This window comes from Pristiophorus japonicus, chromosome 7 (assembly GCF_044704955.1).
Source record: "Pristiophorus japonicus isolate sPriJap1 chromosome 7, sPriJap1.hap1, whole genome shotgun sequence".
In the NCBI taxonomy this organism is placed as follows: Eukaryota; Metazoa; Chordata; class Chondrichthyes; family Pristiophoridae; genus Pristiophorus; species Pristiophorus japonicus.
In genome coordinates, this window is record NC_091983.1 from 59,475,302 (window position 1) to 59,501,583 (window position 26,282).

The window sequence follows — 26,282 nt, forward strand, 5'->3', positions numbered from 1 at the left end:
CTAACCAGTGTTTTATACAGTTCAAGCACAACCTCCGTGCTCTTGTATTCCATGCCTCAACTAATCAAGGCAAGTATTCCATATGCCTTCTTAACCACCTTATCTACCTGGCCTGCTACTTTTAGGGATCTGTGGACCTGCACCCCAAGGTCCCTTTGTTCCTCTACACTTTTCAGTGTCGTACCATTTAATGTGTATTCCCTTGCCTTGTTAGACCTCCCCAAATGTATTACCTCACACTTATCTGGATTGAATTCTATTTGTCGCTGTTCCGTCCACCTGACCAGTACATTGATATCTTCCTGCAGTCCGCAGCTTTCTTCTTCATTATCAACCACACAGCCTACTTGAGTGTCATCTGCAAACCTCTTAATCACACCCCCAACATTCAAGTCCAAGTCGTTGATATATACCACAAAAAGCAAGGGACCCCCGCACTGAACCCTGCAGAACCCCACTGGATACAGCCTTCCAGTCACAAAAACACCCATCAACCATTATACTTTGCTTCCTGCCTCTGAGCCAATTTTGGATCCAACTTGCTACTTTGCCCTGGATCCCATGGGCTTTTACTTTTGTGACCAGTCTGCCAAGTGGGACCTTGTCAAAAGATTTGCTAAAATCCATATACACTACATCATACACACTGCCCTCATCGACCCTGCTGGTTACCTCCTTGAAAAATTCAATCAAGTTAGTCAGGCACAACCTTCCCTTAACAAATCCATGCTGACTGTTGTTGATTAATCCATGTCTTTCCAAATGAAGATTTATTCTGTCCCTCAGGATTTTTTTCAATAATTTTCCCACCACTGGGGTTAGGCTGACTGGCCTGTAATTACGTAGTCTGTCCCTTCCTAAATGACACAGCGCAAACCGTGGATAAATTCCCAAATCATTGTTCTTTGTCTTCTTGCCAAGTTCCACTGGTTTCCAGTGCACCAGTGAATTGATTTGAAAATCCTTTTTAACGATTCGTGTCTGACTCCCTCACTCCCTCAGCAATCCCCTGCATCCTTACATCATTGATCATAGTGTCAGCTGTGGCTCAGCGGGTAGAACTCTTGCCTCTGAGTCAGAAGGTTGTGGCTTCTCTGGATTGAATTCCATTTGCCACTGTTCTGCCCACCTGACCCGTCTATTGATTTCTTTCTACAGTCTACAGCTTTCTTCTTCATTATCAACCACACGGCCAATTTTTGTATCATCTGCAAACTTCTTAATCATACCCGATACATTCAAGTCTAAATCATTTATACCACAAAAAGCAAGGGACCTGGTACTGAGCTCTGCGGAACCCCACTGGAAATAGCCTTCCAGTCAAAAAAAAACATCGCCCATTACCCTTTGCTTCCTGCCTCTGAGCCAATTTTGGATCCAACTTGCCACTTTGCCCTGGATCCTATGAGCTTTTACTTTCATGACCAGTCTGCCACGCGGGACCGTTTCAAAAGCCTTGCTAAAATCCATATACACTACATCAAACGCACTACCCTCATTGACCCTCCTTGTTAGCTCCACAAAATATTCAATCAAATTAATCAGACACCACCATCCCTTAACAAATCCATGCCGAATGTCCTTGATTAATCCGTGTCTTTCTAAATGAAGATTTATCCTGTCCCTCATAATTTTTTCCAATAATTTTACCATTACTGAGGTTAGGCTGACTGGCCTGTAATTACTCGGTCTATTCCTTTCTCACTTTTTAAACAACAGGACAACATTAGCAGTCCTCCAGCACCATACCTGTAGCCAGAGAGGATTGGAAAATTATGGTCAGATCCTCTGCTATTTCCTCTCTTGCTTCTCTTAATAGTGTGGGATACATTTCATCAGGGCCTGGCAATTTATCTACTTTCAAAGATGCTAAACCCTTTAATACTTCCTCTTTCACTATGTTTATTTCATCTAATATTTTACACTCCTCCTCCCTGATTGCAATATCTGCTTTGTCCCTCTCTTTTGTGAAAACAGATGTAAAGTATTCATTAAGAACCATACCCACATCTTTCACCTCCACACACATGGGGGCCCAAAATTGTCCCCACCCGGATCAGGGCGCATTTGACCATCCGTTACCGTCGATATGGATGCGGTGTTAATAAGAAAAATTGTCCTTTATCGGCCCGAAACAGAGGTGAGGGTTAATTCCCAGTGGTAATGGCTGGTTTCAGCAGTGTGCCTGTGGAGTGGAGTTTGGACCTTGAAATTCCCCTCTTATCCATTTGATGCAAACCATCATGCTAACGATGCAGCTGCTCCCTGGCCTTCTAAAAGGGCAGGTTTTGCAGCTGTGTCTTGAGTTCGTCTTGACCTTTCTTTGCACAGGATGGCCGTTGCCCTGGAAGCTCAGAATGCTCTCATGCACTATGGGCGACAGGGCACGGAGCATCTGACTGCTTTCATCTCTGATGGCTTCCAGAATGTGGCTGCTGTCATGCAGTCTCAGCTGGAGGCTACGCGACATCTGACTGCTGCCATTGCGGCTGTGTCCACGATGGTCCACCGGGGGCCTAACGGTGCCACCACACCCCACCAACTTGTGCTCCAGCAACTTGGTGGGGGAGGTGGGGTGCTGCCCCGGGGGAGTGGCACTGGCTCCTCAGACCAGGATATTGATGTTGCCTTTCCGGTTCACATCAGCCCTGAGCCGAGAGCTGCCAATGCTCAATTGCTGCCAACCATGGCTTTGCCCTAGCCACTTCCGACTGAAGGCGCACAGGAAGATGCGGCCCAGTCTTCAGCGGGCCCTTCCAGGGCCACAGCTTGTCGAGGGTGTCCGAGAAGGACATCTGCAGCTTCCTCTACACACACGCAGCAGCCTTCCCAAAGCCATGAGGCAGCCACAGGGGAGATACTGCGGCATACTGTAAGGATAGGTCTGCGTAAGAGGGGTAATAAGGAGTTGGACAAGGGTGATAATGGATAATGTGAGTGTTTTTGTGACCCATTGAGTTGTAATAAATCTTTATTTAGTGTTTGGAATTTGTGATCAGGTCTGTCATTTCAGTGTGTGGGAATGATTTCTGAGAGGGCTCACAGGTTGACCCATGGAAGTAGCCAGATGCAGGCTTAAGTGGGCATTTACTTACATGAGGCGGGCAGCTATGAGACGGCGTTGCGCTTCCTTTGAAGGGTTAGGATGGGGACGCCGCCTCCTGCATGGCTGCCAACCCGCTTCCTCCTCCTCCTGTGCCTCCTCCTCCTCATGAGCCTCCTCCTCCTCCTGCACAGGTGCCACTGCTGCGTCGTCCTCTAATGGCTGCACCCTTATGATGGCGAGGTTGTGGAGCATGCAGCAGACCACCACAAATTTGGAGACAAGCTCAGGTGAGTACTGCAGCACACCCCCTGAGTGGTCGAGGCAATGGAACATCTCCTTCAGAATGCCTATAGTGTGTTTTATTATTACCCTGGTGGCTGTCAGACTCTCATTATAGGCCACCCACCCATCAGTTCTCAGGTTGCACAGAGGAGTCATGAGCTTAGTGCTCAGCTCGTAGCCCTTGTCACCCAGGAGCCAGCCGCTATATTCACTGGGACCGGACATCCACGTGCATTATCTTGCGGTTGTGGTTGCAAACTAATTGCACATTGAGGGACAGGAAGCCCTTGTAGTTTCTAAATTGCTCAACAGCCTGGTGTGGTGCCTTCAGAGCTACATGGGTGCAGTTAATCACCCCCTGGATCCTGGGGAAGCGCGGGATGCGCATGAATGCAGTCTGACACTCCAATTGCTTCTCCCTGGTTATGGAGAAGGAGATGAAGTCGGCCCTCCTCCCATAAAGAGAATATACGAACATAAGAAATGGGAACAGGAGTAGGCCATATGGCCCCTCGAGCCTGCTCCGCCATTCAATAAGATCATGGCTGATCTGATCATCGACTCAGCTCCACTTCCCCGCCCGCTCCCCATAACCCCTTATCTCCTTATCGTTTAAGAAACTGTCTATTTCCATCTTAAATTTATTCAATGTCCCAGTTTCCACAGTTCTCCGAGGCAGCGAATTCCACAGATTTACAACCCTCTGAGAGAAGAAATTTCTCATCTCTGTTTTAAATGGGCGGCCCCTTATTCTAAGATCATAGAAACATAGAAAATAGGTGCAGGAGTAGGCCATTCAGCTCTTCGAGCCTGCACCACCATTCAATAAGATCATGGCTGATCATTCCCTCAGTAGCCCTTTCCTGCTTTCTCTCCACACCCCTTGATCCCTTTAGCCATAAGAGCCATATCTAACTCCCTCTTGAATATATCCAATGAACTGGCATCAACAACTCTCCGCGGTAGAGAATTCCACAGATTAACAACTCTCTGAGTGAAGAAGTTTCTCCTCATCTCGGTCCTAAATGGCTTACCCCTTAGCCCTAGTTCTGGACTTCCCCAACATCAGGAACATTCTTCCTGCTTCTAACCTGTCCAGGCCCGTCAGAATTTTATATGTTTCTATGAGATCCCCTTCTTCATTCTTCTAAACTCCAGTGAATACAGGCCCAGTCGATCCAGTCTCTCCTCATATGTCAGTCCTGCCATCCCGGGAATCAGTCTGGTGAACCTTCGCTGCACTCCCTCAATAGCAAGAACGACCTTCCTCAGATTAGGAGACCAAAACTGAACACAATATTCCAGGTGAGGCCTCACCAAGGTCCTGTACAACTGCAGTAAGACCTCCCTGCTCCTATACTCAAATACCCTAGCTATGAAGGCCCAACATGCCATTTACCTTCTTCAGCACCTGCTGCACCTGCATGCCAATCTTCAATGACTGATGTACCATGACACCCAGGTCTCGTTGCACCTTCCCTTTTCCTAATCTGCCACCATTCAGATAATATTCTGCCTTCATGTTTTTGCCACCAAAGTGGATAACCTCACATTTATCCACATTATACTGCATCTACCATGCATTTTCCCACTCACCTAGCCTGTCCAAGTCACCCTGCAGCCTCTTAGAATCCTCCTCACAGCTCACACCGCCAGCCAGTTAGTGTCATCTGCAAACTTTGAGATATTACACTCAATTCCTTCATCTAGATCATTGATGTATATTGTAAATAGCTGGGGTCCCAGCACTGAGCCCTGCGGCACCCCACTAGCCACTGCCTGCCATTCTGAAAAGGACCCATTTATCCCGACTCTCTGCTTCCTGTCTACCAACCAGTTCTCTACCCACGTCAATACATTACCCAATAACATGTGCTTTAATTTTGCACACCAATCTCTTGTGTGGGACCTTGTCAAAAGCCTTTTGAAAGTCGATATACACCACATCCACTGGTTTTCCCTTGTCCACTCTTACCAGTTACATCCTCAAAAAATTCTAGAAGATTTGTCAAGCATGATTTCCTTTTCATAAATCAATGCTGACTTGGACCAATCCTGTCACTGCTTTCCAAATGCGCTGCTATTTCATCTTTAATAATTGATTCCAACATTTTCCCCACTACTGATGTCAGGCTAACCGGTCTATAATTACCCGTTTTCTCTCTCCCTCCTTTTTTAAAAAGTGGTGTTACATTAGCTATCCTCCAGTCCATAGGAGCTGATCCAGAGTCGATAAGACTGTTGGAAAATGATCACCAATGCATTCACTATTTCTAGGGCCACTTCGTTAAGTACTCTGGGATGCAGACTATCAGGCCCTGGGGATTTATCTGCCTACAATCCCATCAATTTCCCTAACACAATTTCCTGACAAATAAGGATATCCTTCAGTTCCTCCTTCTTCCTAGACCCTTGGTCACCTAGTATTTCTGGAAGGTTATTTGTGTCTTCTTTCGTGAAGACAGAACCAAAGTATTTGTTCAATTGGTCTCCCATTTCTTTGTTCCTCATTATAAATTCACCTGATTCTGACTGCAAGGGACCTATGTTTGTCTTCACTAATCTTTTTCTCTTCACATATCTATAGAAGCTTTTGCAGTCAGTTTTGATGTTCCCAGCAAGCTTCCTCTCATACTCTATTTCCCCCCTCCTAATTAAACCCTTTTTCCTCCTCTGCTGAATTCTAAATTTCTCCCAGTCCTCAGGTTTGCTGCTTTTTCTGGCCGATTTATATGCCTCTTTCTTGGATTTAACACTATCCCTAATTTCTCTTGTTAGCCACGGTTGAGTCACCTTCCCCGTTTTATTTTTACTCCAGACAGTGATGTACAATTGTTGAAGTTCATCCATGTGTGCCATTGCCTATCCACCGTCAACCCTTTAAGTATCATTCGCCAGTCTATCCTAGCAAATTCGCGTCTCATATCATCGAAGTTACCTTTCCTTAAGTTCAAGACCCTAGTCTCTGAATTAACTGTGTCACTCTCCATCTTAATAAAGAATTCTACCATATTATGGTCACTCTTCCTCAAGAGGCCTCGCACAACAAGATTGCTAATTAGTCCTTTCTCATTACACATCACCCAGTCTTGGATGGCTAGCCCTCTAGTTGGTTCCTCGAAATATTGGTCTAGAAATCCATCCCTAATACACTCCAGGAAATCCTCCTCCACCATACTGCTACCAATTTGTTTAGCGCAATCTATATGTAGATTAAAGTCGCCTATGATAACTGCTGTACCTTTATTGCACGGATCCCCAATTTCTTGTTTGATGCTGTCCCCAACCTCACTACTACTGTTTGGTGGTCTGTACCCAACTCCCACTAGCGTTTTCTGCCCTTTGGTATTCCGCACCAGAAGGTTCACCAGACTGATTCCCGGGATGGCTGGACTGACATATGAGGAGAGACTGGGTCGACTGGGCCTTTATTCACTGGAGTTTAGAAGGATGAGAGGGGATCTCATAGAAACAGATAAAATTCTGACGGGACTGGACAGGTTAGATGCAGGAAGAATGTTCCCGATGTTGGGGAAGTCCAGAACCAGGGGACACAGTCTAAGGATAAGGGGTAAGCCATTTAGGACTGAGATGAGGAGAAACTTCTTCACTCAGAGAGTTGTTAACCTGTGGAATTCCCTACCGCAGAGAGTTGTTGATGCCAGTTCATTGGATATATTCAAGAGGGAGTTAGATATGGCCCTTATGGCTAAAAGGATCAAGGGGTATGGAGAGAAAGCAGGAAAGGGGTACTGAGGTAAATGATCAGCCATGATCTTATTGAATGGTGGTGCAGGCTCCAAGGGTCGAATGGTCTACTCCTGCACCTATTTTCTATGTTTCTACCCCTGCACTTTCTATACTCCGCTAGGATTTCCGCAGTATTGGTATCTGTCATAAGCTTCCCTTTGTTTCTGTCAATCAATAAATTTAAATGGACACTGTGTTCTTGAAATGAATGTTTGCAAACCTATTGTCATTTGTTTGCAATGATATAAATCACACTGCAGCACATCTTACATACAAGTCATCAAGAAGAAAGCAATACATTTTTTTTGGCTTGCCTCTCTCATAATACTCCTGTTAAAGGAGCTATATAAATACAAGTTGTTGTTGTTGTCAACAGAAGCATGCCATTGATTTTAAAAGAAATGAGGACAGTGCCCCTTTAACTGTGCAATTATCATGCTACTGAGACACATGTTTTTTGGGTGCTCATTAAAATAATGAGCTTCATAAATACAGGGATTGTCAGAGGGAGCAGAACAAGAACTCTGTCGGCAGTAAAGACCAATGTTCAGAGAGGCAGTCTTGTAACAGGACGGGTTACATAATTGGGTGCAAGTATTTGGATTGTTTTTCTACAAGAGCTCCTACTCAAGATTCACCTGGGAAGAGATTGCTTGTTAAATTAAAGCCACATAAGTCAAAGGGACAAAACAAATGTTGGGTGCAGTTGAATTATGTCCTCTAACATAAGTAGGGCCATCAGGGCAATTGAAGATGGATTGCCTTTGGTCTCGGGATCTTACAGACAAGACAGTCTCCGTCTCTGCTGATACAGTGGCTTAGGGTAACAGGATGTGGTAATTGTCAGGAAGGAGTGCAGTCAATTGTTGGCAGAACAGATGTAATATAATCTGGTAATATGTGAACACATGTGAGAACCTGTTCTGTACGTCACACAAGTTAATGAATGCTCTTTCTTGAGGCAAGTACAGACACTGTTTAATATGGAAATTCCACAAAACTATACAGGAAAATGATCAGTGAAATTAAGGCACTCTAGACTCTGATCAGCACTAAATTATGCATGTCAAACAAATATATACAGATAGCTGTATGATTAAAATATACAATACAATGTTCAACTCTTTGAACTGTAATGTGAAGTGTGCTTTAAGCAGTTCAAATTAATTAACTCACTCTATTTGTGTATCTCGGTCAATGCTGGAAAATTCCACAGTGCAGTGCCAGGTGCCAGTAACTAGCCAGCTTTAGTGAGTCAAAGAGCAAACCTGCCTGCTTACTAAGTAGCTTCATCACATTTCTTCACCCTTCACTCATCTATTTATACTTTCCCTGCTTCCTTACAGTAGTGATCCTTTGTAGACTATTGTTATTTTACCTCACTGAGGTCAAAGCTGTTAAAAGCCTTGGCACCACCAATAAAATTCCGTCAAAAGTGTTTTTAGAGGGCTGTATGTCTGTCCTTTGAGCTGTAGATACTGCGGCCTTGAAATTCCTGGGAGGGCAATGCGGCAGGTGGGCATGAATTTGGGGTGGGAATTTGTGCTGTCCCCTCCATGTGGACGTCTGTAGAAGAGGGGAATGATTTCATCGGTCAGAAATACTGCCAATTCCACCACACATCCCCCCCCCCCCCCCCCCACCCCGACACAAAAGAAAATACTGGCAGAAATGGGGCCCCAATACAGAATATGCTGGCTTCCTTACGGCAATTGATCGTAGAGTGAAAAACAGGGAACGACTGGAAATGTCACAGGCTTCCACGGCCACTCGGCAAATGACCCTAACCCTGGGATTTGAGACTGGGCCAAGGCAGAGCAGACTGATCCACCACACTTCTGACGGTGGAGTGGGGTCCCAGGAACTTCAAGGCCTGGAACATTTTTCTCTTCAAAAGGTCTTTGCTTAATACTTCCTTCAACTTTCTTAGAGAAAACAAAGGTAACAAAATGCATTTAAGCAGAAGCTAAATAAACACATGAAGGAGAAAGGAATAGAAGGAAATCATTGAATATACAGCACAGAAGGAAACCATTTGGCCCACCTTGCCTGTGCTGGATCTTTGGCAGAGCTATCCAATTAATCTCACTCCCCTGCGCTTTCACCATAGCTCTGTAATTTTTATTTCCTTCAAGTATTTATGGACTTCTCTTTTGAATGTTACTATTGAATCTGCTTCCACCACCCTTTCAGGCAGTACAATCCAGAAATTTAAAAACTCGCTGTTGAAAAAAAAAATGTTTCCTCATGTTGTTTCTGGTTCTTGTGCCAGTCACCTTCAACTGTGTTCTCTGGTTAGCGACCCTTCTGCCGCTGGAAACAGTTTTTTTATTTACTCTAACAAAACCATTCTTGATTTTGAATACCTCCATCAAATTTCCCCTTAACCTTCTCTGCTCTGAGGAAAATAAGCCCGGCTTCACCAGTCTCTCCATATAACTGAAGTCTCTCATCCCTTGTACCATTCTAGCAAGTCTCTTCTGCACCCTCTCCAAGGCCTTGACATCCTTCCTAAAGTATGGTACCCAGAATTGTAAACAATATTCCAGCAATTCCTAACCAGTATTTTATAGGGGTTTAGCATAACATCCTTGCTTGTATTATATTCTTCTATTGATAGACACTGGCACCAGTACTGGGACAGGAAGAAACTTTACTGAAGAGACGGGCTCCACCTGAACCAGAATGGGACCCATGTCCTAGCGGAAAGAGTAAATAGGGAGGTGGCAAAGGATTTAAACGAGTAAGAAATTAAACCAGCCTAAATATAAACAAAACTTTAAAGGAGAGCATAGGAAAGAATAAAGTATGAGAGGATATTGATGACCAGGGAATAAATAGAGTTATAGAACAGGAGTGTAAAAACATGGTTAACAAAGTGAGAGGAACTGCTATTAAAAATTAGTTAAACTGACTGTACTCATCATCATCATCATAGGCAGTCCCTCAAAGCGAGGATGACTTGCTTGCATGCCAAAAAGGGATGAGTTCACAGGTGTTTCAATTCCAGATCCCGAACTACATCTTTGGAGGGTGGAAGATGCCTGTGCTTGGATTTTTTTAACGTGTGGTGACCGTTGCACACCAGCCACCACATGGGCTTGACAGAGCTAGGTCTTGGTCCAGTGGCAAGGATTATCCAAGACGATTGGAGACCAGCTCTGCTGCATAGACCGAGCGGGCACACATATTGCAGTGTGGATTTACTGACTGTACACCAATGCACACAGTATCCATAATAAAACAGGGGAATTGGAGGCAACAATACATTGCGAGGAAGCAGACATAGTAGGGATTACTGAGACATGGCCACAGAAAAATCAGGGCTGGGAATTAAACATTACATGGTATAACATTTTTAGAAAAGATATAGAGGGGAAAAGGGGAGGTGGAGTAGCTGTACTTATTAGGGATAACAATGGCAGTAGAAAAAAGTGACGCAGCTATCAGCAAGGCAAAATAGAATCCATGTGGATTAGATAAAAGATAATAAAGGATCAATCACAATCACAGAACACTTAATAGTGAAAGGGTGGTGGAGGAAGAAATATGCAAACAAATTAAGGAAATTCGTAAAAAAACATTGAATAATAATCAAGGGAGATTTCAACTACCCTGATATTAATTGACCAGAAGAGGGAATAAAGTTCCTATAATGTGGACAACAGGACTCATTTCTAACTCAGTATGTCAGATGCCCAGAAAGGGATGATTCGCTATTGGATCTAATAATGGGGAATGAACCAGAGCAGAAAAAAGTAAAAGTAAGGGAACATCTAGGCAATAGTGACCATCATATAATATGCTTTAATATAATAATTGGGAAAGACATATGTATGACGAAGACCAGAGTAGATTGGAGAAAAGTCGATTTTGCAGGGCTAAAAATAGAACTTGGGAAAATAAAATGTAAAACAATATTGGCAAACAATGATGTAGAACAGCAGTGAGAAATATTTTAAACGGTGTTCAACAGAGTCCGGGAAAAATATATTCCGCTAAAAAATAAGAACAAGCTAAACACTAATGAGACACCATAGATGAATAAAGACATAAGGGATACAAGGCATACACTAAGTACATGGATAGTAGGGGAGAGCATGACAAGAGTGAATACAAAGATATTAGGAGAGAAGTAAAAAAACAATTAGAAAGGCAAAAAGCAACTATGAAATTAAATTATCAAGGAACATAAAACAAAATAGTAAAACATTTTACAGGCACATAAATAAAAAAAGGAAAGTCAGGATGGGAATAGGGCCACTAAGGGATGGACAGGATAATATCACAGACAGCGATAGAGAGGTGGCAGACATATTAAATAATTAATTTGCTTCAATATTTACCAGGGAGACAGAACAGGTGGACATGACATCAGATGATGAGATTAAATATGAAATAACTGCATTTAAAATAAAAAGGAGAAATATTAAATAAACTAATCAAACTCAAAGAGGATAAACCCCTGGACCAGACAGATTACATTTGCACATTTTAAAAGAATCAAGGGAAGAGATAGCAGAAGCATTACTACACATATTTAATAATTCGTTAGAACAAGGTGTAGTGCCAGAGGACTGTCAGATAGCTAAAGTAATACCTATATTTAAGAAGGGAGACAGAACATGTCCAAGGAACTATAGACCAGTGAGCTTAATATCGGTGGTAAGAAAAACAATGGATTCCCTACTAAAGGAGAAAACAGAAGGGGGCCGAAATTCAGGGTCTCAAAGACACGTTAATGCTTGTTTGCGGCGACCATGCCTAAAAATCGAATGGTCCCTGCTTTGGGGTCAACAGACCGACCCAACCTAAATTCAGGTTGGGGATTTTTCGGCCTGGACCCCATTCCACCCAAGTAGTTGCACCGCCAATTTAAAGCAATAAAAAAATACTTACCAGCCATTTTCAGCTGAATTCCTCGATCCCCTGCCGCGTGGTGCTGACTTGCTGATTGGCCGGCAAAATACTGGCCCGGGTTTGGCTGGGCTGCCAATGGGCAGCTTGGCACCCCCACTTGGGTGCCAGGCCACTGGCCCGGCCGAAACCCTCCTTGGTGGCCCAGTGGCCAAAGTTAAAAACGATCGCATCTCTCCTCTTCAACGGCGCTGTGATGTCACCATGTTGATTGACAGCGGCGGACGGCCCTACCGACCCATTTTCAGCCAGTCAGCCTGGCTTTGAGCCTAAGACCCGCCCCATTATGATCCATTTTCTGCAGGACAATGAAAAAAATTCAAAGTCCTGAAAATGGATCTGCTCACTATACCAAGAGTTCCAGCAGTGAGTACCAGTTAAAAACTCATAGGTGTGCCAGCTTTCTGGTGCACCTGAATTTCGGCCCCAAGAACAATTAGAAACCAAAAACAGAATAATGAATAGTCAGCATGGATTTTAAAAGGGAAAGTCTTGCTTGACCAATCTCTCTGAATTTTTTGAATAAGTGTGGACAACGGTAATGCAGTAGATGTCATTTACCTAGATTTTCAAAAGGCCTTTGATAAGGTACCACATGACAGACCCTGTCCATCAGGTCCAGGAGAACAGCACGAACAGCAAAACTATGTGTCAGACTACAAAGAGAAAGAGGAGAACAACGCCAAGAATATCGACAGAGTCGTTGAAGTAAGAGAATCCCTTCTGCAGTGTATGGAACAACTCAACTGTTGTCTTCACTTCAGTGATGGGAATCATTGCTGACTCTTTACTGGGATCCACTAATGACTTTTTCTACTTTCCCATTCTCAGTTTTCTTTTACTGCCATTTTCTTGGCTTTTTTAAAACTTTTTAATGTTTCCTTTTGTCTTCTGATTTTCTAATCATACTGCTTCATGCAACTCACTACATTTTTGTTCTCCTGTCCCTTTCAAACTATCCTTTCTCTTCAGCATTGGAAATTTTCGTTCCTTTCCTTTTTTTCGTTGAATTTCTCCATGTTCTTCACTGCAACCCTTGACCGTGTATAGAACACAGCTTTACAATGAGCAGCGTGAAGGCCCCGGCCTGCGGGAAACCACCTGCCGCAGGTCGGGGCCAAAAAAGAGCGGAAGTGCGGCGGCCCAGGAACAGCGTGGAGGCCACTTTAGGGAGCAGCGTGAGCTGGTGCAGGAGGGCAGCGACTTGGAAAAGAGCGACTGGATTGGACGTCACCAAAATCAAGGTCACTGATTGGAGCGTGGGCAGGTACAGCAGGAGAGGCAGCAAGCAGCAGAGGAGCAGCGAGGTCGGGGCGAAGGAGCAGCGAGAGATTGTAGAGCGACGTGATCGGGACCCAGGAGAGGCGTGAGTTCGGGGCCCAGAAGAGGCAAGGGCCCAGGGGTAGCACAGGCCAGCCCACACTGCAATATGTGTGCGCACGGTCCGTGCAGCAGAGCTGGTCTCCAGTCATCTTGGTTAATCCTTGCCACTGGAACAAGACCTAGCTCTGTCAAGCCCTTGTGATGGCTGGTGTGCAATGGTCACCACATGTTAAAAAATCCACACACAGGCATCTTCCACCCTACAATATGTAGTTTGGGACCTGGAATGTCAGGTCCTTCATTGAAACACCTGTGAACTCATCCCTTTTTTGTGTGGAAGCAAGTCATCCTCGTTACGAGGGACCGCCTAAGAAGAAGACATGACAGACTAATGAATAAGGTCACAGCACATGGAATCAGGGGACACGTAGCAGAATGGATAGTTAGCTGGCTTCAAGACAGAAAGCAGAGAGTAAGGATAGCTATTCAGAGTGGCAGAAGTTAGGAAATAGTTTTCCACAAGGATCAGTGCTGGAATTACTGTTGTTCACAATTTATATCAATGATTTAGGGATGCAAATTCAGTCGTGCCTCTGTTGCGGCATTAATCCAGGTGGAGCAGTAAATTTTGCGTCGGGAAATGGTTTGCGTCTCCAGCTGCAAACTTCACCAGCTGCGCCCCGAATGTGGAGCGAAGCATTAAGGGAGGCATTCCACGCCTCTTTTAGGGCACTAAGCTGGCTGAGCAACTGAGAATCCCGAGCTAAACAGCCGGCCACAGAGTGCCCTAAGAGATGCTTCCGTGGAAAAGAAAATCTGAAAAAAACCACCAAAAACATTCCCAATACATTACTGATGCCACATCAATATTAAATGCAAAAATAAAAAACAATCACACTTATCTCAGGTCAACATTACTTCGCTCACTGCGGCTAGTACTGCTCGGACCACCAGTTTTCACTGGGCGATCCCTCTAGGGTGCGCTATAGATCGGGCGCGAACCAAATATCGAGCTGGTGTCACAACCAGAGGCACTGCACACCGGCTCGCCTCTCCTGGGTGGCATTGCTCTGCACCCCCACACTCCTGGCACCGAATGTCCCAGCGGGGCACTCGAAGCTGGCCGGCCACTTGGAAATGCTTTCCGTCGCCATTACCACCCTTCTGGGGTGAAAACAGAGGGAAAAACATGCCGAAAATCTAGCCCATAGACTTTGGAATCAAAAACACAATTTCTAAATGTCATGTATTCAACTATCATTGTAACCCATGCTTGAGAACATTGACCACAAGGGGGTGAACTTGTGGGAGACACTCCTAACCTGGACTTTCAGGTATAAAAGGGGAAGCTCCACCCACCTTCATCACTTGAGGTCTTCGTAATAAAGGTAACTGGTCACAGAGTGACCTTCTCTCAAGTATGGGCCTCGTGTGCATTTATACTGCATAGTAAGGACATATCATTAGCAACGAGAAACAGGGATTTAAAGCACGCGAGCATAGCCACTTGCAGCACAGAAGAGAGGTACTGTGTTGGTGATGATTGGGACGACTTTATTGAGAGACTAAGGAATGGTTGGGACAGGATTCGGCCGACAAACGCAGGGCTCATCTCCTGACGGTTTGTGGATCCAGGACGTACTCCCTGATGAAGGACATTCTAGCGCCAGAGAAGCCGGCGGACAAGACGTTCGAAGAGCTCAGTAAGTTGATCGGGGAACACCTTAAATCGGCGAGCAGCATGCACATGGCGAGACACTGGTTTACACGCACCAGCAGCAAGAAGGGCAAAGCGTTCCAGACTTCATAGCAGATCTCCGGCGACTGGCGAGCCTATGTAAGTTCCCAGATGCATGCAGAGCGGAGATGCTGCGAGACTTTTTTATTGAGGGTATCGGGCACACTGGGGTTTTCAGGAAACTGATTGAGACCAAAGACTTGACCTTGGAAGTGGCGGCTCTGACAGGCCAGACATTTATCTCAGGGGAGGAAGAGACCAGAATGATGTATGACAAAAATTTTGGCGCAAATGCGGCAAATGACCAGGGAGTCAAAATTGTTAATGTGGCACACAGTTCTCCAGGCAGACAGGGGCAATCGGACATGCCCGAGCATGTAGTCAAACCCAAAGGGGGAATTCAACAGAGACAATGGCTAGCTGAACGGCGATTCATGCCATCGCAATGGACAATGCGGCCAGTAATAGGGCCATCAACACCTGTTAATGGTGCGCTTAAGGACAGCTACAGACACAGTCAGAGACGATCGACTGGTAAAGGACCTTTTGTTTCCAACAACGGGGCCTCCAGCTCATGCTGGAGGTGTAGGGGCAAACACCCAGCTGGAGTTTGCAGGTATCTACCTGCAGAAACTGCAACGTCAGCGGTCACTTGGCACGTATGTGCAGGAAGCCCGCAGCTGGGTTGATGTACGAGGAGGACGGGCCCGATGTAAGCACTACGAGGCCAAATGAATACTGGGGGAAATCGCTGGAAGCTGAAGTTCAGCGAGTTCATGTGGAGCACATATACAGTTCATATACTAGGACGCCACCGATAATGATGAAAGTGCTCCTCAATGGCATCCCAGTATTAATGGAGCTAGACACGGGGGCCACCCAGTCCCTGATGAGTATCAAACAGTTCGAAAGGTTGTGGGTGTCCAAGGCCAAGAGGCCAAAATTATTGCCGATTGACGCACAGCTACGGACATATACAAAGGAGATCGTTCCGGTGCTAGGCAGCGCCACGGTAGTCGTGACCCACAAAGATTCAGAGAACAGGTTGCCACTCTGGATTATCCCGGGGGACAGTCCCACACTACTGGGGAGGAGTTGGCTTGCTGTCATGAACTGGAAATGGGGCGATGTCAATGCAATTTCTTCAGTGGAGCGAGTATCATGCTCACAGGTCCTTGACAAATTTGACTCATTATTTCAACCCAGCATCGGCACATTCATGGGGGCCAAGGTAGTGATTCACATAAACCCAGACGCCAGGCCAGTACACCACAAAGCCAGAGTGGTGCCGTACGTGATGCGGGAAAAGATAGAATGCGAATTGGACCGCATGCTGAGGGAAGGCATCATCTCGCCAGTCGAATTCAGTGACTGGGCGAGCCCGATCATGCCGGTGCTCAAGACGAATGGGTCGGTCAGGACATGTGGTGATTACAAGGCCACCATCAATCGGGTGTCACTCCAAGACCAGTACCCGCTACCGAGTGCAGAGGACCTCTTTGCGACGCTATCCGGTGGCAAACTTTTTTCAAAATTGGACCTGACCTCAGCTTACATGACCCAGGAGCTGGCGAGTGAATCGAAGAAGCTGACCACCATCACGACACACAAGAGATTGTTTGAGTATAACAGATGTACGTTTGGGATTCGTTCGGCCGCCACGATCTTTCAGCGAAATATGGAAAGCCTCCTCAAGTCGATTCCAAGGATGGTGGTTTTTCAAGATGACATCCTCATCACGGGTTGCGATACTGAAGAACACCTCCACAACCTGGAGGAGGTACTGCGCAGACTGGACCGGGTAGGGCTGCGACTGGAAAAGGCGAAGTGCGTCTTCTTAGTTGCAGAGGTAGAATTCCTGGGGAGGAGGGTAGCAGCAGGCGGGATCAGACCCACTGCGTCCAAAACGGAAGTGATCCAGAGAGCACCCAGACCCTGTAACACGACGGAGCTGCGCTCGTTCCTGGGGCTCCTGAACTATTTTGGTAACTTTCTTCCCAAATTGAGCATGCTGTTAGAGCCGCTACGCGTGCTCCTACGCAAAGGTCGCGATTGGGTCTGGGGGGACAGCCAGGAAAGGGCTTTTGTTAGAGCATGCAACTTGTTATGCTCCAACAAACTGTTAACGTTATATGACCCGTGTAAGAAACTTGTTCTAACGTGCGATGTATCGTCCTATGTTGTTGCTGCATGTGAATGCCAATGGTCAGTTACCAATGGTAGCTTATGCCTCCAGAAGTCTGTCCCAGGCAGAAAGGGGCTACGGGATGGTAGAAAAGGAAGCGCTAGCATGTGTATATGCATTAAAAAAAAAAGCACCAGTGCCTGTTTGGCAGGAACTTTGAGCTGGAGACAGATCACAAACCCCTAACGTCCCTTTTGGCCGACAATAAGACCATAAATGCGAATGCATCGGCCCGCATACAGAGGTGGGCATTTACGTTAGCCGCCTATGACTACACAATTCGGCACAGACCGGGCACTGAAAACTGCACTGATGCACTCAGCAGGCTCCCACTAGCCACCACTGAGGGGGCAACTGAGCATGATGCTGAGATGGTCATGGCTGTTGAAGCTTTTGAAAGAGAAGGCTCACCTGTGACAGCCCGTCAGATTCAAATCTGGACAAATAAAGACCCGCTACTGTCTTTAGTTAAGAAATGTGTCCTGAATGGGGACTGGGCAGCCACGTATTCCCTGAGGAATTTAAGCCATTTCATAGGCACAAGGATGAACTCTCGATTCAGGCCGATTGCCTACTGTGGGGAAACCGAGTAGTCATGCCCCAGAGGGGCAAGAAGTGTTTATCAGAGAACTTCACAATGAGCACCTGCGCATTTTCATGATGAAGGCAATTGCCAGGTCACACGTTTGATGGCCAGGGATAGATGCAGACTTGGAACTTTGTGTTCGCAGGTGCAACACGTGTGCTCAGCTGGGCAACGCACCCAGGGAAGCCCCTTAGCCCCTGGTCCTGGCCCGGCAAGCCATGGTCACGCATCCATGTGGACTACACAGGTCCTTTCATGGGAAAAATGTTTTTGGCTGTAGTAGATGCCTACTCCATTCGGATTGAGTATGCCATTTTAAATTCAAGCACATCCCCTGCCACGGTAAAATGTCTACGGGCAATGTTCGCCGCCCATGGTCTACTGGATGTCTTGGTCAGCGACAATGGCCCGTGCTTCACAAGCACTGAATTCCAGAACTTCATGGCAGGCAATGGAATCAGCCATGTCAGAATGGCACCGTTCAAGCCGGCCTCAAACGGTCAAGCAGAACGGGGATGCTCAGAATCCAAGCAGGTTCCCTAAAAAGCCCCTTATCACGCCTCCTGTTGGCCAATAGATCCCGACCATTGGCTCGCTCACAGGGGTTTTCCACCCGCAGAGCTCCTAATGAAAAGCAGGTTATCCCTTATACACCCTACTATGAAAGAAATTGTCGAGAGCAGGCGTCAGTCACAATGTGACTACCATGACAGGAATGCGAGGGCATGATGTATTGATGGCAATGACCCTGTTTTTGTCCTTAATTACGCTGCAGGGCCCAAATGGCTTGCAGGCACTGTGATTGCCAAAGAGGGGAATAGGGCTTTGGTAGTTAAACTTACCAATGGTCAAATCTGCCGCAAACACGTGGATCAAACTAAACGGAGGTTCAGCAACCCCACTGAAGAAGCAGAGGAAGAACACGACGTAGAGTTTACTCCACCACAGGTGACCGAACATCGGAACCAAGTGGAGGAGAGCCCAGTCACTGTGGGCAATCCGGACAGGCCTGAGGCACCGCAAACAGCAGACACTCAGGCCAGCGTCCAACAACCGGAGCCCCAACTCAGGCGCTCTACAAGGGAGCGTAAACCACCAGAGAGACTTAACCTGTGATCCCAATAAGACTTTGGGGGGGAGGTGATGTCATGTATTCAACTATCATTGTAACCCATGTATAAGCTGACCTAAGTTGTACACCTTGAGAACATTGACCACAAGGGGGTAAACTTATGGGAGACACTCCTAACGTGGACTTTCAGGTATAAAAGGGGAAGCTACACCCATCTTCATCACTTGAGGTCTTGGTAATAAAGGTAACTGGTCACAGAGTGACCTTCTCTCAAGTATGGGCCTCGTGTGCATTTATATTGTATAGTAAGGACATATCACTAAATTTGCAGATGGAACCAAATTGAGGGGGCTGGGGGGAGGAGGTGGAATTGTCAATACTGAGGAGGACAGCAACAAATTACAAGAAGACATTAATAAACTTGAAGAATGGGCATATTATCAAATGTAATTCAACACAGATAAATATGAGGCATTACATTTTGGTAAGAAAAGTAGAGGGGTCACATATTACTTGGAAAATATGATTCTAAGTGAGGAAGAAGAGCAAAGGGATCTCGCAGTACAAATACACAAATCACTAAAAGTAGCGACACATGTTAGCAAGGTCATAAAAAAAGCAAACCAAACACTAGGGTTTATTTCTAGAGGTATAGAATTGAAAAGTAGGGAAGTTGTGCTAAACCTGTCATCATCATCATCATCATAGACAGTCCCTCGGAATCGAGAAAGACATGTTTCCACTCCTGAAGTGAGTTCTTTGGTGGCTGAACAGTCCAATATGAGAGCCACAGACTCTGTTGTGGGACAGATAGTCGTTGAGGGAAGGGTTGGGTGGGACTGGTTTGCCGCACGCTCTTTCCGCTGCCTGCGCTTGATTTCTGCATGCTCTCGGCGATGAGACTCGAGGTGCTCAGTGTCCTCCCAGATGCACTTTCTCCATTTAGGGTGGTCTTTGGCCAGAGACTCTCAGGTGTCAGTGGGGATGTTGCTCTTTATCAGGGAGGCTTTGAGGGTGTCCTTGTAATGTTTCCGCTGTCCACCTTTGGCTCGTTTGCCGTGAAGGAGCTCCGCATAAAGCACTTGCATTGGGAGTCTCGTGTCTGGCATGCAAACTATGTTGCCTGCCCAGTGGAGCTGATCAAGTGTGGTCAGTGCTTCAATGTTGGGGATGTTAGCCTGGATGAGGATGCTGATGTATGTGCGCCTGTCCTCCCAGGGGATTTGTAGGATCTTGCTGAGACATCATTGGTGATATATCTCCAGCAACTTGAGGTGTCTACTGTACATGGACTACGCCTCTGAGCCATACAGGAGAGCGGGTATTACTACAGCCTTGTAGACAATGAGCTTGGTGGTAGATTTGAGGGCCTGGTCTTCGAACACTCTTTTTGAGCACGAGGTAGGAAAAGCCATAAGATAGCTCAAGAACAACAAGGCTATGGGAGCGGATGGAATCCCTGCTGAGACGCTAAAGTATGGCAGAGAGGCGATGTTAGCACGGATACATGACCTCATCTCTCTCATCTAGAGGGAGGAGAGCATGCCGGAAGATCTGAGAGATGCAGTGATCGTGACCATCTTTAAAAAAGGGGACAAGTCTGACTGTGGAAATTACAGGGGAATCTCCCTGCTATCAGCCACTGGGAAAGTTGTCGCTAGAGTCCTCCTCAACCGTCTTCTCCCTGTGGCCAAGGAGCTCCTCCCAGAGTCACAGTGCAGATTTCCTCCCCTACGGGGCACAATGGACATGATCTTTGCAGCGCGACAGCTGCAGAAAAAATGCAGGGAGCAGCGCCAACCCTGATACATGACCTTTTTCGACCTTACCAAGACATTTGACACTGTCAACCACTAAACCTGTATCGAACCTTGGTAGACCACATTTAGAGTACTGCGTACAATTCTGGTCACCATATTATAAAAAGGATATAGAAGCACTGGAGAGGTTGCAGAGAAGATTTACAAGGATGATACCAGAAATGCAAGGATATACATATCAGGAAAGGATGAACAGGCTGGGTCTCTTTTCTCTTGAAAAAAGAATGCTGAAGGATGACCTAATAGAGGTCTTTAACATTATGAAAGGTTTTGATAGAGTGGATAGAGAGAGAATGTTTCCACTTGTGGGGAAGAGCATAACTAGAGGTCAACAGTATAAGATAGACACCAAGAAATCCAATAGGGAATTCAGAAGAAACTTCTTTACCCAAAGAGTGGTGAGAATGTGGAACTCGCTATCACAGGGAGTGGTTGAAGTGAATGGTATATTCTATGTAATCCTATGTAAAAACATACAAAAGTGAAGAAAAAATGGTGCTACATTGTTCTGGCTAACATTTATCCCATAACATTATTAAAACAGATTATCTGGTTATTTATCTCATTGTTGTTTGTGGGAGCTTGCAGTGTACAAATTGGTTGCCATGTTTCCTTACAACAGTGACTATACTTCAAAATTACTTAATTGGCTGTGAATGGTGCTATATAAATGCACATTCTTTCATTATACAAAGAGGACACAATATGGATGGAGAGGAGAAAAATCATTAATATCACTTCGATCGGGCACAGATGGGCTCAGTTTCAGCTCTACTTTTACAGTGATACAAATAGGAGTATATTTTCATTGCTATCAATTTGAGGAAGGCATACGTGAAATCATCATCATCATAGGCAGCCCCTCGGAATCGAGGAAGACTTGCTTCCACTCTTAACATGAGTTCTTAGGTGGCTGTACAGTCCAATACGAGAACCACAGTCTCTGTCACAGGTGGGACAGATAGTCGTTGAGGGAAGGGGTGGGTGGGACTGGTTTGCTGCACGCTCTTTCCGCTGCCTGCGCTTGATTTCTGCATGCTCTCGGCGATGAGACTCGAGGTGCTCAGCGCCCTCCCGGATGCACTTCCTCCACTTAGGGCGGTCTTTGGCCAGGGACTCCCAGGTGTCAGTGGGAATGTTGCACTTTATCAGGGAGGCTTTGAGGGTGTCCTTGTAACATTTCCACTGCCCACCTTTGGCTCGTTTGCCGTGAAGGAGTTCCGAGTAGAGCACTTGTGTCTGGCATGCGAACTATGTGGCCTGCCCAGCGGAGCTGATCAAGTGTGGTCAGTGCTTCAATGCTGGACATAGTCGACGTATTTACTAAGGCATACGAAAGCACGAGCCTTACGCTAAACATCCACTTGCTTCTGGTGTGAAGCTACTTTGAATTAATATTCCAGGTTTATCATATCTAAACCATTAAATATTTTATATAATATGATGAGGTCCCATTTAGCCATTTTTCTTCAGTGTAAAGGTTGAACTTCTCTAAGGTTTCTTCGTGCCTCATCCTGTTTACACATGATCAGTTTTGATGTTTTTTCCTGCCCTCGACAATGCACTTTCATGTTTAGTAACATGCTGAGTAGAATTGATTACACTATGCCAAATGTTGTCTGACAAGTGTGTTGTAAAGTTGTAGCATATTCACTGTAACCTTGTGCAGCTGTGACTCAGTTGGTAGCACTTTGGCCTGAGTCAGAAGGTTGTGGGTTCAAATCCACTCCAGAGACTTGAACACAAAAATCTAGGCTGACACTCCGCTGCAGTACTGAGGGAGCACTGCACTGCTGGAGATGCCGTCGTTTGGATGAGACATTAAACTGAGGTCCCGTCTGTTTTCGTAGGTGAGCGTAAAAGATCCCATGGCACTATTTTGAAGAAGAGCAGGGGAGTTATCCCCAATGTCCTGACCAATATTTATTCCTCAGTCAACATCACTAAAACAGATTATCTGCTAATTATCACATTGCTGTTTGTGGGAGCTTGCTGTGCGCAAATGGCTGTTGCATTTCCACATTACAATAGTGACTACAATTCAAAAGCACTTCATTGGCTGCAAAGCCATTTGGAACGTTTGGTGGCTGTAAAAGGTGCTATACAAATGTAAGTCTTTCCTTTTTAACATTACTGGAATATATATTCCAGCATTGTATTAGTTTTTAATTGTTTTGTCATATTGTCGAGACATTGAAAGTGACATGGTTACTATTCATCCACGTCTCTTTCTAAGTTTCCTTGTGCTAATTAATTTTCATTTATTGTACAATTCTGTTTGTGTATTAAGTTTTCAGCAATACTTTATATTTATCAGTGTTAAATTTCAGTTCAATGTTTCTGTCCAACTGATCTAAATCCTTCTGCAAATATGAACATTTGTGTTTGGTCAGTAATCGTTGCATTTAAACAAAATTCAAAATCTCCGCAAAAAACGACTGAAATTCTGGACTGATAAGTTAAAGTTGCCAAGACTCAGCACAAACTCATTCAAATATATTGGCAGTGTTGATTTAAAAGAGTGAAATATCACAAGAAAAACAATTTCAAGCAGAAAAAGCGCGAGATAGGGCAGGATTCCTACTTTATCCTGGAACATTTTAAGTAGCGGAAAATAGTAAAAGATGATTTTACCGGCAAGGTTTCGGTGGCGGACCGGAAGTGCGCGCGGGGAAATCGATCCGGGTTCAGTTACTGACTAACGGGCCAAAGGGTCGCTCGGCGGGGCGGGATGGACGAGGAGGACACGGTGAGTGGTGCCGTTGCGGCCGTTACCCTGGGCCTGCGTGCAGGCGGCGCGAGAGACTTTCAAATCCAAATCAAGCGCGCGTCCCGCGGGGTGACTGGGGAGGGGAGGGGATGGGGTGCCTCAATCCCTCGCCCCCTTCTCCTCCTCTTCCCTTCTCCCCCTTCTCCTCCTCTTCCCTTCTCCCCCTTCTCCTCCTCTTCCCTTCTCCCCAACAACACAGCGGTACCAACCCCCTCCCTCCCGATTCCTTTTCTCCCCACCACAGAGCGGGTACACCCCCCCAAGACGGAGCAGATCCCCCATCCCCAAGACGGAGCGGATCCCCCCCTCCTCAAGACGGAGCGGATCCCCTCCCCCTCCCGAAGACGGAGCGGATTCCCCCCCCTCCCCAAGACGGAGCGGATTCCCCCCCCCCCCCAAGACGGAGCGGATTCCCCCCCCTCCCCAAGACGGAGCGGATTCCCCCCCTCCCCAAGACGGAGCGGATTCCCCCCCTCCCCAAGACGGAGCGGATTCCCCCCCTCCCCAAGACGGAGCGGATTCCCCCCCTCCCCAAGACGGAGCGGATTCCCCCCCTCCCCAAGACGGAGCGGATTCCCCCCCTCCCCAAGACGGAGCGGATTCCCCCCCTCCCCAAGACGGAGCGGATTCCCCCCCTCCCCAAGACGGAGCGGATTCCCCCCCTCCCCAAGACGGAGCGGATTCCCCCCCTCCCCAAGACGGAGCGGATTCCCCCCCTCCCCAAGACGGAGCGGATTCCCCCCCTCCCCAAGACGGAGCGGATTCCCCCCCTCCCCAAGACGGAGCGGATTCCCCCCCCTCCCCAAGACGGAGCGGATTCCCCCCCCTCCCCAAGACGGAGCGGATTCCCCCCTTCCCCAAGACGGAGCGGATTCCCCCCCTCCCCAAGACGGAGCGGATTCCCCCCCCTCCCCAAGACGGAGCGGATCCCCCTCTCCCCAAGACGGGTCGGATCCCCCTCTCCCCAAGACGGGTCGGATCCCCCTCTCCCCAAGACGGGTCGGATCCCCCTCTCCCCAATGGGGAGTGGTGCTTCAAACACTTGGACTACTCTCCATTTTTAATCTGACAGCAATGGGGTGGCCCACTGCATGGTCATGTTTTTTAAGCTAGTTGGACGTGATGGTAGCTTATGTTAACTTTCTCTGAATTAGAAAAAAAGATATCAATATATGCTGGGAACTTGCTTTGTGCTTGAGCACGTCATGGCACTTTGGCACACTATGGCAACTGCCACCACTATGGATTTGTATTTTCACTTCAGTATGAGGTGGTATAAAACAGTACCATTTCCTCAACTTGGCTTCTTTAACCCCTCTTTTCTAAAACACAAAATAATCTTTGAATTTATGCTTTGTTTTTTTAAGAAAGGAATTGCTGAGGTATTTGTATCTTTTTCAGAGAGATTTCAGACAGCCCTGCGAACAATGTTCTGTGATTAACTGGGGAATCTCAGATGAAGGCAAGTTCTTTTGCAAGTCCTGCCATAATGTTATTGAGGTGAGTAGGCTCGAGGGGCTAGATGGCCTAATCCTGTTCCTAATTCTTATGTTCTTATATATGTTCTTAACTAGAAGAAATTAGTTTTGAAATATATTGATAAAATATATCTGTTGAGCAAAAACAGAACACTTCAAAAGATGGTGTTGAATAGGCATGATAAATATGGGCATACATATCCAAGAAAAATAAATGGATGTTAAATAATTCCTTCAAAATACATGAATAGGTCAATTAAAATGGGAATAAGAAGGAAATCAAACCGAATAAAGCTATCATAGGTGGTCCCTCGAGCGAGGATGACTTGTTTCCACAAGAGTTCACAGATGTTTCAATGAAGGACCCAATGTTCCAGTGCTGAACTCCAGTTGAGGGGGTGGAAGATGCCTGTGCATGGATTTTTTTACCGTGTGGTGACCATTGCACATCAGCCACCACACGGGCTTGACAGAGCTAGGCCTTTATCAAGTGGCAAGGGTTAACCAGGATGACTGGAGATCTGCATTGGCGGTGTGGGCAGGCCTGTGCTGGCCTGGGTTCTTCTGGGCCCGTACCCTCATTCGCCGCACCTTCGCCCACAATGTTCCAGGGCCCGGCGCTCCAGCTTTATTTATAGCCCCGATCTGCGGTGGTGTTTCCACACAGGCCGGGGCGGCTCACGATGTAAAGTTATAGGGAAATGGCAAGAGCTCTAGGAGCAGGAATTTGCTAAAACAATTCAAAGGGTATTAGTTGTGCAAAGATGATCCTGAAGCATAATGCAATACTAAAGTTCTTCCCATCTCATTTACAATATCTTTCCATGTCTCTAGTGTCTTACCATTCTTGACTTAATGTTTGGCATGCCTACTTCCTATTTATTTCAAAATTCAGTACGTTTTTGTGATATTGGGTAATGCTTAAAGTGTTATCGGCAATGCATACTTTTGTTTCTTTTCATAGTTAACACTAACACTTGCTATTTTTAGTCTTTCACCACTCCTGGCACTGGTTTAAGTCAGTGTTACGAAAAGTTAAATTGTGGGCATAGGACAAGGAGACATAGGTTTAAACTAGTAAAAGGATTCATATCAGGAAGTTCTTCACGCAGAGTGTGACCAACACCTGGAATGGACTTTCAGGCAGAGTGGTGGAAGCAAAAACCCTGGGTGCATTTAAGAAATCAGTAATGGGGAAAATGTTGGAATCAATCATTAAGGATGAAATAGCAGCGCATTTGGAAAGCAGTGACAGGATCGGACTAAGTCAGCATGGATTTATGAAAGGGAAATCACGCTTGACGAATCTTCTGGA

The 26,282-nt window shown here is 46.2% G+C and overlaps 1 protein-coding gene and 1 long non-coding RNA gene across 5 annotated transcripts in view; one reads left to right on the plus strand and one right to left on the minus strand.

Annotated features, from left to right (window-relative positions):
- LOC139267132 (uncharacterized) overlaps positions 1-23,442 on the minus strand; it is a 215,418-nt gene extending 191,976 nt beyond the window's left edge. Inside the window, exon 1 of the long non-coding RNA XR_011593831.1 lies at positions 23,354-23,442. This is a non-coding gene — a long non-coding RNA (uncharacterized lncRNA). The remainder of the gene's footprint in view (positions 1-23,353) is intronic.
- The window catches only part of taf1b (TATA box binding protein (Tbp)-associated factor, RNA polymerase I, B), a 70,575-nt gene continuing 67,674 nt past the window's right edge, over positions 23,382-26,282 (plus strand). For 3 of the 4 annotated variants that reach the window (XM_070884975.1, XM_070884977.1, XM_070884978.1), the window contains exons 1-2: positions 23,382-23,468; positions 24,891-24,989. In XM_070884975.1, the coding sequence (XP_070741076.1) occupies positions 23,451-23,468; positions 24,891-24,989 (117 nt within the window). In that variant the 5' untranslated portion in view covers positions 23,382-23,450. Of the gene's footprint in view, positions 23,469-24,890; positions 24,990-26,282 lie in introns of those variants that run through there. The other variant, XM_070884976.1, reaches the window with a different exon arrangement.